The following is a 14,360-nucleotide window of genomic DNA, read 5'->3' as shown; positions in this document are numbered from 1 at the left end:
ACTCAAATATTAACCAAAGCATGCAAGATAACACTACTGAATGTGAACTTACCCAGTGCATGATTAAGCCGCATGGGTTAGCTTATTTTCCCTTACTTCTGAACCAGGAAGCATTTTCATGAACTTGGTGTTACACTTTCCCTATTTGTTTTTAATATCCTATCCTCGAGATTGTTTTCATGCCGTCACTCTGAACTTGACAGATATCCACGTGTCTGGTTTAGGCAGCATTGCAACCAGAGCCAGACTACACCTCCGACCAGCAGAGGCACACAGAGTGCTCAGCTCAGTTTTGGGGTCTACATGCTGAAGAGTGCATTTCAAATATTCCCTAAAAGTTTAGGAATAAACTTAGAAATACTGAGATTCTAAATAAGGTAGAGATTAGGGTAATGCCAAGCACATGAAAGTCATTATAAGGCAGGGTGAACATGGGGCCTTAATATCCACAAATGTCATGTAGCAGGTGTGTGGGTGTCACACCATGTCCTCAACGTATTCCTCTGTGTATGGTAGGTGAGCTACGTGGATCCATGTCTCTTGAGAAGCTGGACTTGGTCATTATGTCTGAAAATATTGAAATTCGGGGATGATGAGGTGGTTTCTCAGTCACTCAGACCAGCTCTGAAGTCTTCTCATGGCCTTTGTCTGTGGTCCCTGCTTTATGAGGAAATAAGGACAAGGAGACCGGAAGTGGAGGGAGCAGAGCTCAGCGAGGCAGTAAGGGTTCTTATGTTAGAACAGCTTTGTCACCATTTCATCCACCCTTAACCCCCCATACACACACACATACATATGAGCTCAAAGACAGTATTCCCAAACACACAGCAAAGACCTTTCTGTGGAGACATTGAAGAGTTAAGAGGAGAAAATATGAAAATTAAAGTGTGAGGTTTAACAAACTCACATGTGGTATTTTGCCTTGAATAGTTCTCACTATTTGCAACCTTTACAGAAATACCAAAAAACATAACAACTCTCTAGAAGCAAGCACCCCATCTCAGAACTATTTTCTCACGACCTTCTCTATAAGAGAAAACTAACTTGCAATGTTACAGAGTGGGACATTTTCTCTTAGAAACCTGCACTCAAAATAATATTAAGATGGAAAAAAGGGCAATTTGCTTAACAAAAAAAAAAGTGCTCTTTTTATTTGAGTGAAATGGTGCGACACCAAAAGGAATAAGGGATAGACACTCAACTAGGTCATTTGTCATTTTCACCGAGATACGGAAAATGTTCGCATGGATACCATAAAGGAATTGCACCCTGTGCAGAATGTGTTTGTGACGGAAAATGTTACCAGTATGTAAAGGAAGTACAACAAATCGAGCTTTTACCAACTTCTTTTCCATTTTCCCTGTCATCTCACCCAAACCCTCTTCAATTGTCATTACCCAAATTTGTTTACATGGGTTGAAAAAAAAAAAACTGATTCATTTAGTAAACTTTTTACAAACTACAAGCATTTATTAACTATTTAGAAAAGACATTTCTATATATTTTGTATATCTATGGATACTGTATATCTAGCCTAATCTAAAAATACTGTTTTTGAGAGGAATTCTTCTGTGACGCTTCCTTATTTATTATGCTCAATAATGTTTAAAATCTTGGGAGTTCATTTTTAAGCTAAAATAGATAACAGAGAAACTTAACTTTAAATGTTTACATTGTTTCTAATTTAACACCAACCCAAATTAAGTGTCCTATAGTAAATTAATGGCAATTGGGGGACGGAGGGGCGGGGGAGGGCTGTAAAAGTTATCGGCATACTACATGATATGTCTGTGTATTTAGTGAAATATTATGTGTCGTAGCACAACTCTGTTGGTATTAAGGCTTCTTCTTAGTAATTCCCTGTGTTGCTCTTTGAAATAAAATTACAACCATAAAAATAACCTCTTATATTGATGTGTTTAATTTACTCAGTTGGCTTATAATTTATAAAGTACCAAGATTAAGGTAGTATCTTTGTATTATTATTATTGGAAGCATGCCTTCCCTTTAACACACTCTATTAAATTGTATTTATATTTGGGTAATTTTAAATTATGTTTTCAAATAAACTTTGTGGCTCCAAGATCTTTCCAGAAATCTTTCAAAATGAGATTTAGGGATCAGAATTGCTTCAATTCAAGTAGAACCCACTTTTACTACTGGTTAAAAGGTCCTTTCATGGAATAGCATTACATATGATTTTGCATGAGTTAAGTGGAAATCAGGAATGCATTTTTAGATATAAAACAAAAATCTTAAAGTCTTGTTAATTTTTTAAGACTAAAATATTATTTAACCTAAACTTGGAGTTTGTGATTTTTTTTTTTTTTAGACTAAAAGCATTAAAATATATTTCTGTTTTAGGGTGTTCTTTTTTTTCATTTTTGGTAATTCAATAAATATTTGAGCACCTACTATGTACAGGTACTGTTTTAGTGCAGGACAGGGGTTAAGTAAATTAAACTTGCACTTGAAGAATTCAGATTTCTGTGAAGGATCAGCAAATACTTTAATAAAAAAAAACACGTTATGTTCTATGAAGTGCTAGAAGAATGAGACATATAAGGTATTATCTATAGGCGGTCAGGAAATGTTCCTCTTGGCTGACATTTGGACTGAGATTTGAATGGCAAGAAGCCTGCTGAGTGGAGTTGGGGATAAGCGTTCCTGGCAGAGACAACAGCTAGTGCAAAATGCCAAGGTAAGGAATTAGCTTGATATGTGTTCAGGGAGAAAGGAATCCAGGGCAGTTAAGGCTGTGAGCTGGAAAGACCTCAGGAGATGCCCTAAGGGTGGGAGATAATAGATGATCTTCATAAATTCTCCCCCCCCCCCCCCCCCCCGCTCCCCCAGCAGGGGAGAGATGCAATTGAGACAGAAGTTTCCATGTGTCTGAAACGCTTACTAACTAAAGTCCTTGAGTGGTGAGGTTGGGATGGAAGGAACAAACAGCTGGCTCAGATGAACACTGACTATACACCAAGAGACCAAAGCACTCCTTCTCTCTCTTCACTACCCCCTCTACTGAACTGAGGCAGCACTTGGTGGAATTCCATTTTCTCCTCTGTAAAATCAAGCTGGGTGTCTCTCTTTCCTACTTCACTGCTATCCTATATAAGATAAAAAATCCATCTACTTTAATAGTGAATGTGGTTCCTCTCCCAAGCCCTTGCATAATTCAAAATATTTTTATTTTGGGGGAAAGTGATGGAGAGTAGGAATTTTTGCCCATTCCAGAGAGGCCGTGGACTATGTCCCACACAGAGTTGTCAGTGCTGACACCAGGCCAGGCCTTCAGATAGGGTCTCATGACCCCTTCTTAGCACATAGGCCTTCTTTCATAGAACACTGTCAGCTTTCTGAAGAACAGGATGGCCCTGTGAATAACATGGTCGTCAATGGCATGATCCTGACGTTGCTTGGGAAAAAATGTTTTGTCTTGGGTTACTTGTTCTGCAAAAACAGATATTGTTAATGGGCTTAAAAGAGGTCCTACACAAAGGGTGCTCTCTGGACTTCCTGCGTGGAGAATGGCAGAGCAGTCACCCAGCCGGCTAATAAAGGCTCCCTAAATTTTAATTTGATCTGGACTCCGGTGGTCATTCATTCGCACTTGCTCCACAACAGAAAGAACATGCCAGGCAGAGGAAAATTCTCTCAAAATCCAGAGTTGTATATTCAGCTTCCTACTCAACATCAAAAAGAGGTCTGGTGAGCATTTCAAACTCAACTAGTTCCAAAGTGGACTTCTGATCATCTTTGCCACCATGCCCCAACCACTAATTTTGTGGTCATTTGTTACAGCAGCCATGGGAAGTTTATACAACCTAGAAAGGTGGTGTCATAGAAATGCTGGCATCTATTGATGCAGCTCGTGTAGATTCTGCTGCATTAAGGAAGCCATCAGAAAATTGAGAGTCAGGGAACCACAGAAAGGTCTCGATTGACCCCAATATTCGACTAGACATATCAGCAGAGAAAGTCTAAAGGACACCAGACTCCTCCCTGCCTTGGCTCCTCCCTCCTCCACAGATGTTCCAATGTTGACGGAGACCAGGCAGCCCTGGGTGGCGGCCACACAAAGAAACCCTAAAAGGAAATAAAATTAGTCATTGTCTCAAGTTACCTGTCCCACTGATGAGCAAGAACCTACAAAGAGAAGAATTCGTTTGCTTGGCATTTTTCAAAAGGAAGGGGGGGGAAAAAGAGAGTCATCAAGGGACCTCAGATTGTGAGAATAGCTTTTAATTTTAAAACAAGTGAAGCAACAAATCATCCATCTCCCTTTTCATCACAGGCAAATACTCTCCCAAAACATCTGAGATAGCTTACACATCAACTGTGACTAGTGCAAAATGAAATAAATACAAACGCTTTCGAGAGCCACACGGAAACCTGCTCTGCGAGGCCGAGAGGAGCAGTGAGACCGGAGCGGCAAGACGGACACAGTATCCCCACGCCCGGCTCTGAACGGACCGAACTACACCTGGGGAGGGGAAACCACAAGAGAATGTTGCCTCCAGAGAAACAAACACGCCCAGCACCCTCCTGTGGCTGACATCCTTGGCACCTGGCAGTTGCTTGAAAAAGAAACCCAAAGTTAGAGGCTCCTAGGCCAAGCGAAGGAACAGGGTTGGGGGCTCATTTGCTTTTGTCTTTTAATCGGGGTCTTATACATATTGGGGGTTTTTTACACAGAAAAATCTTCTGCTTTCTGGAAGGCATTCTGTGCCTCACGAAGCTCCCGACTCCAGCAAAAAATGTTCTTGTTGCTGCTGTCTAGATGTTTCAGAGAATTACCTTCCATACCTAAGGCAGGGTGTCTACCCCACACCATCTAGCTCTAGATTAGCACTGCCCGATAGAAGAATGAGAGTCACGTGTCTAATTTTAAATTTTTTGGTAGCCACATTCAAAAAGATAAAAAGGATCAAGTTAAATCTTCATATCTTATTTAATATATCTAAAATATTGTCATTTCAACATGTAATCACTATAAAATATTGATAAAATATTTTACATTCCCTATTATTATTATTGGTAGCAAGGCTTCAAAATCTGGTGTGCATTTTATATGCACAGCACAGGCTCAGTTCAGGCAAGCCAACTTTCAAGAGGCCATTCATTAGCCACATATGACTATTGGCTACTGGCCTGGACAGCACAGGTCTAGAGAATATTAATACAAACTCTGGGGATGACTTACTGAATAGGGAATCTCTGAGTGTGGTAATCACATATCACCAGTTTTGACAAATCTCAGACAGGCCCTTGTTCTGTAACCTAGTATGTCTGCCCTAAGATAAAGGACAGAATCACACTTTACTTAATCCTATCCCCTGGTCCTGCCCCTGTCAACTCCCCACAAATAATGCAACTCAGCAACGGTGGTCCTACGAGATGAAAAACATATCTTTCTGTGGTAGACAACTTTCTTAGAACTTATTTGGGGATTACAGCTAGAACTGAGTTAGAATAAGAAAATAACCTGCATAGCCCAGCAGGCATGGCTCATTGGTTGAATGTCAACCTATGAAGCAGGAGGTCAGGGTTCAATTCTTGGTCAGGGCAGATGCCTAGGCTGGATCCCCTGTGTGGGGCATGCAGGAGTCATCTGATCAATGATTCTCTCTCATCTTTGATGTTTCTCTCTATTTATATATCTCTCTCTCCCTTCCTCTCTGAAGTCAATAAAAATATTTAAAAAAAAAAAAAAAAAAAAAGGAAATATTGTATAAATGTGACAGATTTAGCTGTAGGTAATTCTGAGGTTTTTCGGAGCAGGAAGTATTCCAAATAATTTTTTTTCATTTTTGAGAGGGATGGTAACAAAGTACCTCATAAACTGGAAAGCGGAGAGTTTCAAGAACAGTGGGAAAATGGGCAACTTACCAAAGAAAGCGGGAATAGAAGCCAGGGTAGGCACACTAAAAATGAGATCGGTTCTAAGCTGGGGTGGGTAAGCTGTCACAAATCAAACACGTCACATCTAACCTAGGTGATCATCAGAACTCACGTCTGATCTCAGTAGTAACAAGAGGAAAATAAAAATAGAACCGACGGTTAGGACAGGAAGGGACTTCTGAACTTATCTGGTCTAACCCACGCATTTTAAAGAAAAAGGCTCAGGGAGACCCCATCACACCAAGAGGCGGAGTCAGGAGGCAACAACCCAGGAGCCCTCACCGTGAACTGCAGGTGCGGCTCCATCCCCTTCCGGTCTCAGAGGAACAAATGGTGTGGGGAGTCCCAGGCTCGTGCTACTCACACCAGACCTCCCGCAGCCCAAAGCAAGCCCCGGGCAAGGCCAGGCACATTCTCTTGTAGGTGGAGGAAACCGCTAAGTCAAAATATTGAAGCAATGCTGATGTAAAACAGCATCCAAATGTGATTCTTTCAATAGTCCTCTCTGTATACTATTTTTCCCTTTAAAAAAAAAAAAAATACTCCAATTTGAACCAAACCAGATTTCTAATTCGTTACATAGGCATTTCGATCAATTGACAAAATAAAAACTTTGATACATTATATTTTCCAAAGACATATTCATTGGGATTTTACACAAATGGATATCAAAGAGATATTTACAGGAAAAATGGGGCTCTCTCACACATGCACCCACACACAGTAAGAATTTCACAATGATACCACCACGCCTCACACAGAGGACTCCGAACAGGCTGATAGTCAATTGACAAAACCCAGACATGATTCCAGTTTTCAGTTACAAATAATTTCATCTACATACGTGTGTAAAATTAAGCAGTATGTTCCAGACTTTTATTCCAGGGAAACCTGCCTTATATATATTAAAGGAATATATATAAATACATTTTTTAAGCAAAAAGAAACTCATTGTTTGCTCCAGTTTTTCCCCAATTTTCCTTCTGAAATGAAGAATAGCACATATACAAAACTTGGCCTTGTAGAAATAGCCCTTTGTTTTTTGAGGCAGAAAAAAAAGGCAGCCATATTTTTTTTTTTTTTTTTTTTTTTTTACAGTATGGTTAGGCATCAAAAAGGGCTAAATTAATTTTTCTACTTAATTAAATTCAATACTGTATAGCTTATAATTTTCTATACTGATTTTATACCATCCATTTTGCAAGGTTTTATTATAAAATTTTTATTCTGTGCAAAATACACATGCTATCTTTGTCCACATTTTAATCCAAATCCTCAATCACACCCCCACCCCTAAGAAGGCCTTTGCTTTATAATAGCATGAAAATCTGTCATTTATTGTGTGTCTGGCATCATTATTCCAGGGGCACTCCCTCAGACCTAAGGAGACCAGACTTTGTAAGGTTGCTGGGCGTGGGAATCGCATAGACCCCAATGGGCAGAGTTAAGTAGAGAATGACTGCACCATGAGCTTCCTCCTTATGCCAATCTCAGTTGTTCCCAAACTGAAGAAAGCATCAGACGAGAGAGGAGGGAACATACTCCACTAGGACGCAGCCTGGCACACCCCCTTCTGCTCCTTAAAGATTCAAGGTATCCAATCTCACCATGTCTTTGAAGCAAAGTTGGGAAAAGAGAGCAGATGTTATCATACCATGGTGCAAAGAGGGAGGCACAGGGAGGATGGGGGATGTGCCCCCGCTGAAGGCAACCTCTCCTCCTCTCCCCTCCCCGCCCCCCTCCCCCCAGCTTCAAGACCTGCCCTTGGGCTCTGTGCCCCGTGCTCACAGATCTCCGTGAGCCAGGCCCCATCATAACCTGATAGATCATAGCTCCCAGGTCATAATCCACTGTCTGTGCTGTATTTCACCCAACTGGTTCTATTTTATCTTCCTCCAGCTTCTAAAAAAAGATCCTTCCTACCAATCAAAGGCATATCAAGCAGACAGCAACAAGTCCTTTTTCATTTGACTGAATAATCTGAAACAGAAACTCCAGAGAGACTGGAACTTGGTGCAGAGCAGAAGGAGACTTCTAGGGCACCAGCCTTCCACTTTTTCACCCCATCTGACATTCTAATCCTTCGCTGCCATTCACGGGCTGAAATGCCACGTGGACACGATGGTCTTTCACAACGTCATGCTAGGTTTCTTTGCTCCTGAACCGGTGGGCGTGCCCACGATCCTATTGTTGGTGACAGCAGATAAGCAATGAAGGCAAGTCAGGAGGTGATGAGCCAAGAAAGGGCAAAGGTGAGACTCTGGCCCCAGAAAACATAGAAATGGAGCTCGGGGGGGGGGGGGGGGGGGGGGGGGGGGGAACCACAGACTAATTTGGGGCACTTAACATGATTCCAAACAGTTGTCATGTGTGACGGTAAGAAGCCATCAGCTAAAAATACACACTATACCTTACAGGGAAGGGCTGCTGACACACAGAATCCATCTACCTTTGGCAAAGAATAATAATACTGTGATGCTCTCAGCATCTGGCATCTGGCGGTACACCACCAAATGTCACACACCCAAGTGAATTTTTGACAGCGCTTAAACGGACAACTCTGTCCATTTCATGCCTGAAAATGTAAGCAGGGAACTATTTTCTCCAACTGTTCCTGAGTTATGGTTTCTTTAAAAGATGTATTGTACTTGCTTTTCCCAGCTGTGCTTAACGCCAACTCGTTTAACCTTTCCAAACCAACCCGCCACAGATTTCCTCGTTGACACTCTCGGTCTCGCACACATCCGCGCAGTTGTGTTCTGAATTGTGATGGGATTAAATTAAAAACATGTAATTGCAGATGCTCTAATTTACTATACTCAGGTCGGAAATTCTTGTACTGAATGGAAAAAAAAGTATGTCACAAATAAAGCCCAGCCCAGTTGCTGATTTTTGCTATGAAACGAAAGTGGGATTTTCATTTATTGTGGGTGGGACCAGACCACTGACCTCACCCCCCCCCCCCCCCAAAGCAAAATTGAGGATTGGTGGCACATTCCTGTGTTTGACATGCCGGTGGCAGATTCCCTACCAGCAATAGGAGCGAACGCTTTTCTCTTTTGAACCATTCTCTCCTTGAACATTTATAAAGAGAAAAACTATCTACAGTAGTGTATCATTGCTAATAGAAATGTCTTCCCAGTTCTATTTCAGAAGGCGTCAAATGATGCTCTTTAAATAAACCATAAATACCCCCATGTATTCCTTTATGTTTGGCTGTCCCAACTTCTTTTTTTTTTTAAATTTTTTATTTTTTTGGCAAATTAAAAAGGCGTATGGCTTCTCGCCGATTTGTACATCTGAGGTTTAGCTTGGTATCCTGCGGTAAAAGTACATGTAGCCCAGGTCTTTCGGGGGCCTTTCGGAGGCACACACTCTGTGGTCATTGTAGATCACCCATCTGAAAACAAAACACAGAAGCATTTGATGGATTTAAGTCAATTCCGAGAAACTTTGCAGAAGAAAAGTTACTGAGACGTGCATAAAAGAACCAAGATGTTTTAAGATAATCAAACTCAAGTTTGTTATATAAAAGGGAACAGAATGCTGGTGGGAAATTACAATTGTGTTTGTTTTTTTTAAGTCTCAAGCTCAATCAAAAAGTAGTTACTAAAAGAGCCTCTAAACATTTTAAATCTTTTGATCTCTCTTTTTTTTTTTTTTTTTGCAGACATCCATAAATAACCTCAAAAATTGAGTCAAATGAAAAACAACTGAACCCTAACTGGTTTGGCTCAGTGGATAGAGTGTTGGCCTGAGGACTGAAGGATCCCAGGTTCAAATCTGGTCAAGGGTACATGTCTGGGTAGCAGGTTCGATCCCTAGTACGAGGCATGAAGGAAGCAGCCAATCAATGATTCTCTCTCATCATTGATGTTTCTATCTCTCTCCCTCTATCTTCCTCTCTGAAATAAAAATATATTTAAAAATTAAATAAAATTAAAAATAAACTGTTTATTTTAAAAACAACAACAATTGAGTCAAAGAATTATATATAATTAGAGGCCCAGTGCACAAAATTCAGGGGAGGGTCCCCCTCAGCTCAGCCTGCACCCTCTCTAATCCGGGGCCACTGGATCCTAACTGTTCACCTGCCTGCCTGCCTGATTGCCCTTAACTGTCCCCACTGCCAGCCTGATCGCCCCTAACCTCCTCTGCCTGCCAGCCTGATCACACCTAACTGCCCCCTCCTGCTAGCCTGGTTGCCCCCAACTGACCCCTCTGCCAACCTGGTTGCCCCCAACTGTCCCCCCCCCCCCGCTGGCCTGGTCACCCCCAAATGCCTCCCATGCCAACCTGGTTGCCCCTCACTGTCTCCCATGCTGGCCTGGTTGCCCCACACAGCCTGCTATTCAGTCATTTGGTCATCCCTCACTAACCCTCCTGCTGGCCTCGTCACCCCACACAGCCTGCTGTTCAGATGTCTGGTCATCCCTCATGAGCCCCCCCACCCCCCACCAGCCTTGTTGTCATCACACAGCCTGCTGCTCAGTCGTTACTGTGAGGGCATTCTGACCAATTTGCATATTATTCTTTTTTTTCTATAAATATATTTTATTGTTTTTTACAGAGAGGAAGGGAGAGAGTTAGAAACATCAATGAGAGAGAAATATCCATCAGCTGCCTCCCGCACACCTCCTACTGGGGATGTGCCCACAACCAAGGTACATGTCCTTGACCGGAATCAAACCTGGGACCTTTTGGTCCACAGGCCGATGCTCTATCCACTGAGCCAAACCGATTAGGGCTGCATATTACTCTTTTATTAGTATAGATAGTGATTGTTTCAACCTTATGTACAAAACTAACTAAAAATCAGAAGTAAATTAGCCAGGCAGTGAATAATATACAACTATTAAAATGTTTTCAAAGAATATTTGCTAAATTGAGAAAATAATCACAATATAATACAAAGTGAGAAAAAGCAGGTTACAAACTTGTATCTGTTGTGTACATTAAACTTTTAGAAATGTTATAAATACATATGCATAGTTATATGTAGTATGTGTGTATAGATTTACACACCTTCTCAAATGAAAACAATAAATCAAAGAGAAATATATCCAAATATAGACAACGATTATCCCTAGGCTTCCAGATGGCATATTTTTGTATGTGTTTATATCGTACCAACTCCTATGATGAATTTTATTGTTTTTAAAATTATAATTAAATGATTTCTCTTCAGCATTTTTAAAAGAACTATCAGGTTGGGTGATAAAAGGAATTCACTATATATCAAGTCTTTGTACTAAACTATTTTATGAATCAAGTGGAAACAAGACCAAAAGATATAGCAAAAAGGAACACAATTGATGCTGGGTGGGAAGTGGTCACTACTGCAGTGTGAGACATGAGGTGAGAGGTCAAACGCTGCCTTGAGCAGGAGTGCCAACCCCCAGGCCACTCAATGGAGAGCACCTGAGAGGAAACCAGAGGAGCCTGCAGGGACCTGGCCCAGTGAAAGGGTTCTAAAGAGAGGTGCAGCCTCACTGCCCAATCTGTCTCATTCCCAGTTCACCAAACACAACAATTCTAAGTAAGACGCCACAAGGCCTACTGCAAGGTTGCAATAAAACAAGACACTGGCCACTCAGTGTTGCCAGATAAAACACTGGATACCCTGTCAAATCCAAATCTCATATAGGCAACAAATTATATTTTAGTATAAGTATGTCTCATGCAATATTTGAGTAATTCACTTACTCAAAAAGTAATTCACTTACTTTTACTTGAAATTAATTTTAATAGGGCAACTGGTTTTCCTTTATTTTTATTATTATTATTATTATTTAGTTATTTGTTTAATCTGGCAATCTGATGGAAGTTTCAAATATGACATACATTCTGCTGTAGGATACATCTTAATTGTGGAAAGTTACCTTGTATGATGGCATGATGATTAAGAGTGGCTTTGGATACCAGCTCTGACATAACAACTTACTAGCTAAGATCAAGCTAATTACACTCCCTGAGCCTCAGTATCTTAAAAGGTTTTAAGAGTATATCCTACAAGACCATTGTGAAAGGCACATGTGATAACATATGAAGCACCTAGTACAGTGCCTGGCACTCAATAAAACACATATATTTTTACCTTCTAAAAAGACTCACCTTCCTTCCTTTTTAATATGGCAAACATAATGGCCACTCATTGTAGATGTTCCCATGTGACTGATGAATGCAAATAATTCATACACTGTGAAAGAGGAAACAACACAGTCACAAGACAGCATTTCTAGAAACCAGCAGCACTACTGATCAGAATTTAAAGCCAATGATTATGTAATCCAGCAACTGTTTAAATTGAAAGACAGTCTACTTACCTTGCTATACCCATTCACCCACAAACCCACCCAAAGTGACACCAAATTCAACCTTCAAAGTTATCACAAAGTGGGACATCAACCATCAACATACAGCTGACAGTAAATTCGTATCTAGAAGGGCTATAAAAATCCTGCAGCCAACCTGGCGGCAAATCCATGGGTTTAACAGGGTAGACCTGGCTCTCTCCCATTCCAGCAGCATGAGGACAGAGGGGTTATTCCATCTCTCTAGGTTCATTTCTTCACAAAGATGAAAAACCCACCCACTTCACAAGGTTGGGTGAGGCTTAAATGAGCGATTCAGAATAAAATACCATACAGATGTCAGGACTATAGGGAAGACAGCAAACAGCTATTACCATTCATAGAAAGGAATGGTGCTTCAGAATATGCTTCTTGTGGTTTCTGACTTGCTCATGATTATAAACTACTAGAGGCCTGTTGCACGAATATTTGTGCAGTAGGCCTTCCTTCCCCTGGCTGCTGGCATCAGTTTTCCTCTAGCACCTGGGACCCAGGTCTTGGCTCCAGCAGCAGCAGAGAAGCCAAGCCTCTTCAGTCTTCAATCTTCAGTTGTCTTCCATCTTTGCTTGGGCTGGAGTCTTCAGTTTTCGCTCTGCACCTGTGTATGCAAAGTAACCCGCCATCTTTTTGGGTTAATTTGCATATTCACTCCTGATTGGCTAGTGGATGTTAGGGAGGTATGGTCAATTTGTATATTTCTTTATTATTAGTGTAGATATGGGACCAAAATTTAGGTTTCATGCTTTCTGAACAAGGAGATATACAGCCTCTTACAGGGTGAAACTGATGTTTTTTCTCTGAGAAGTACCTCCTGCCATTTGATAGAGATTTTGTGTCAAATCCACATTGAATGAATTTGAGCTCCTGCTCCCCTGGCCAAATCCAGACCTACACAGAGTGGGTTCCACGGAAAAGTACCAGTCCATTCGCAAACAGCTACCAATTACAGAAATTGAGTGTTTACATCCTTTTATGATGATTTGAGAATATTCACGTCTGTGGAATCTAATAAGAAAAAAAATGGACTTGCATATTCATTTGTCTAGTACTCAATCTTTATTGCATTTTTTCAAAGTATTTTTCTAGGCAGACATCTGCCCTTACCTCTCCCTTTCCCATTCTCCCATACTCATCCCTGACTGAGCTGTGAAGCCCCACTCAGCTTACTCTACAGCACATCACACACAGCTGATCACCTCCTTCTTCCTCAAATATTTGCCCTCAGGATACAACCCCTTCTTGGCTGTCCAGCTGCCTCACTGGCTCCTCATCTCCCTGACCTCTCAGTGGTGGTGACCTCAGAACTTGCTTTTCCCTGTCATGATTTATCCAGTCTCATGGCATTAAGTAGAATTATTTTCTTAATTTCCAGAATGTTCATTGCTAATGTAAGGAGATACAATTGAATTTTGTACATGGATCTTGTTCCTACATTAGTATTCTAATAGGGTTTTAGTGGATTCCTTAGAATTTTCTACATACAAAATTATGTTTTCTGCAATAGAGATAGTTTTACTTCTTCCTTGTTAATCTGGATGCTTTTCATTTCTCTTTCTGGCCTCACCTTGGCTAGAACCTCCTGTTATAATGCTAAATGGGATGTCAAGAGTGGACATCCTCATCTTGTTCCTGACCTTGGGGGAAAAGCAGTCCGTCTTCACCATTGAGTAAGATGTGAGCTGTAGATGCTCTTTACCATGTTGAGGAAGTTCCCTTTCATTCCTTGTTTGTTGAACATTCTCTCCTCAGCCTCAGCTGTCTCTGTCAATGATGATTCCACTCTTCCAATAACTGAGAACAAAATCTTAACTTCTCTCTCACACTTTACACACACCCAATCCATCAGCAAATCCTGTCAGCATTTCCTTCGATATATATCCAGAATCCAACCACTTCTTATCACCTTCACTAGGAACCCCTGATCCAAGTCACTATCATCTCTCTTCTGAACTTTTCAAAGTACTGGAAGTGGTCAAAAAAAACCTGCCTAAACCACTGTGTCCAACATCTGGCTAACAATGTCCCTCTAAACAGCCGGAATTAAACAGTGTCTGAAACTAGCATCCTTCCTTTCTACTTTCCTCTCCCAACAAAACTTGTCCT

At 41.0% G+C, this 14,360-nt stretch overlaps 1 protein-coding gene across 2 annotated transcripts in view; it reads right to left on the bottom strand.

Annotated features, from left to right (window-relative positions):
* Positions 1 to 4,229: 4,229 nt before the first annotated feature.
* The window catches only part of USP13 (ubiquitin specific peptidase 13), a 116,428-nt gene continuing 106,297 nt past the window's right edge, over positions 4,230 to 14,360 (bottom strand). For both annotated transcript variants that reach the window (XM_084875545.1, XM_084875546.1), the window contains 2 exons: positions 12,019 to 12,103; positions 4,230 to 9,304 (listed from right to left, as the gene is read on the bottom strand). In XM_084875545.1, the coding sequence (XP_084731671.1) occupies positions 9,211 to 9,304; positions 12,019 to 12,103 (179 nt within the window). In that variant the 3' untranslated portion in view covers positions 4,230 to 9,210. The remainder of the gene's footprint in view (positions 9,305 to 12,018; positions 12,104 to 14,360) is intronic.

The sequence above is a fragment of the Pipistrellus hanaki genome, assembly GCF_964339955.1.
Source record: "Pipistrellus hanaki genome assembly, chromosome: 2".
Lineage (NCBI taxonomy): Eukaryota > Metazoa > Chordata > Mammalia > Chiroptera > Vespertilionidae > Pipistrellus > Pipistrellus hanaki.
The sequence above is the reverse complement of the archived record's forward strand: the minus strand, read 5'-3'. Positions and strand labels throughout refer to the sequence as shown.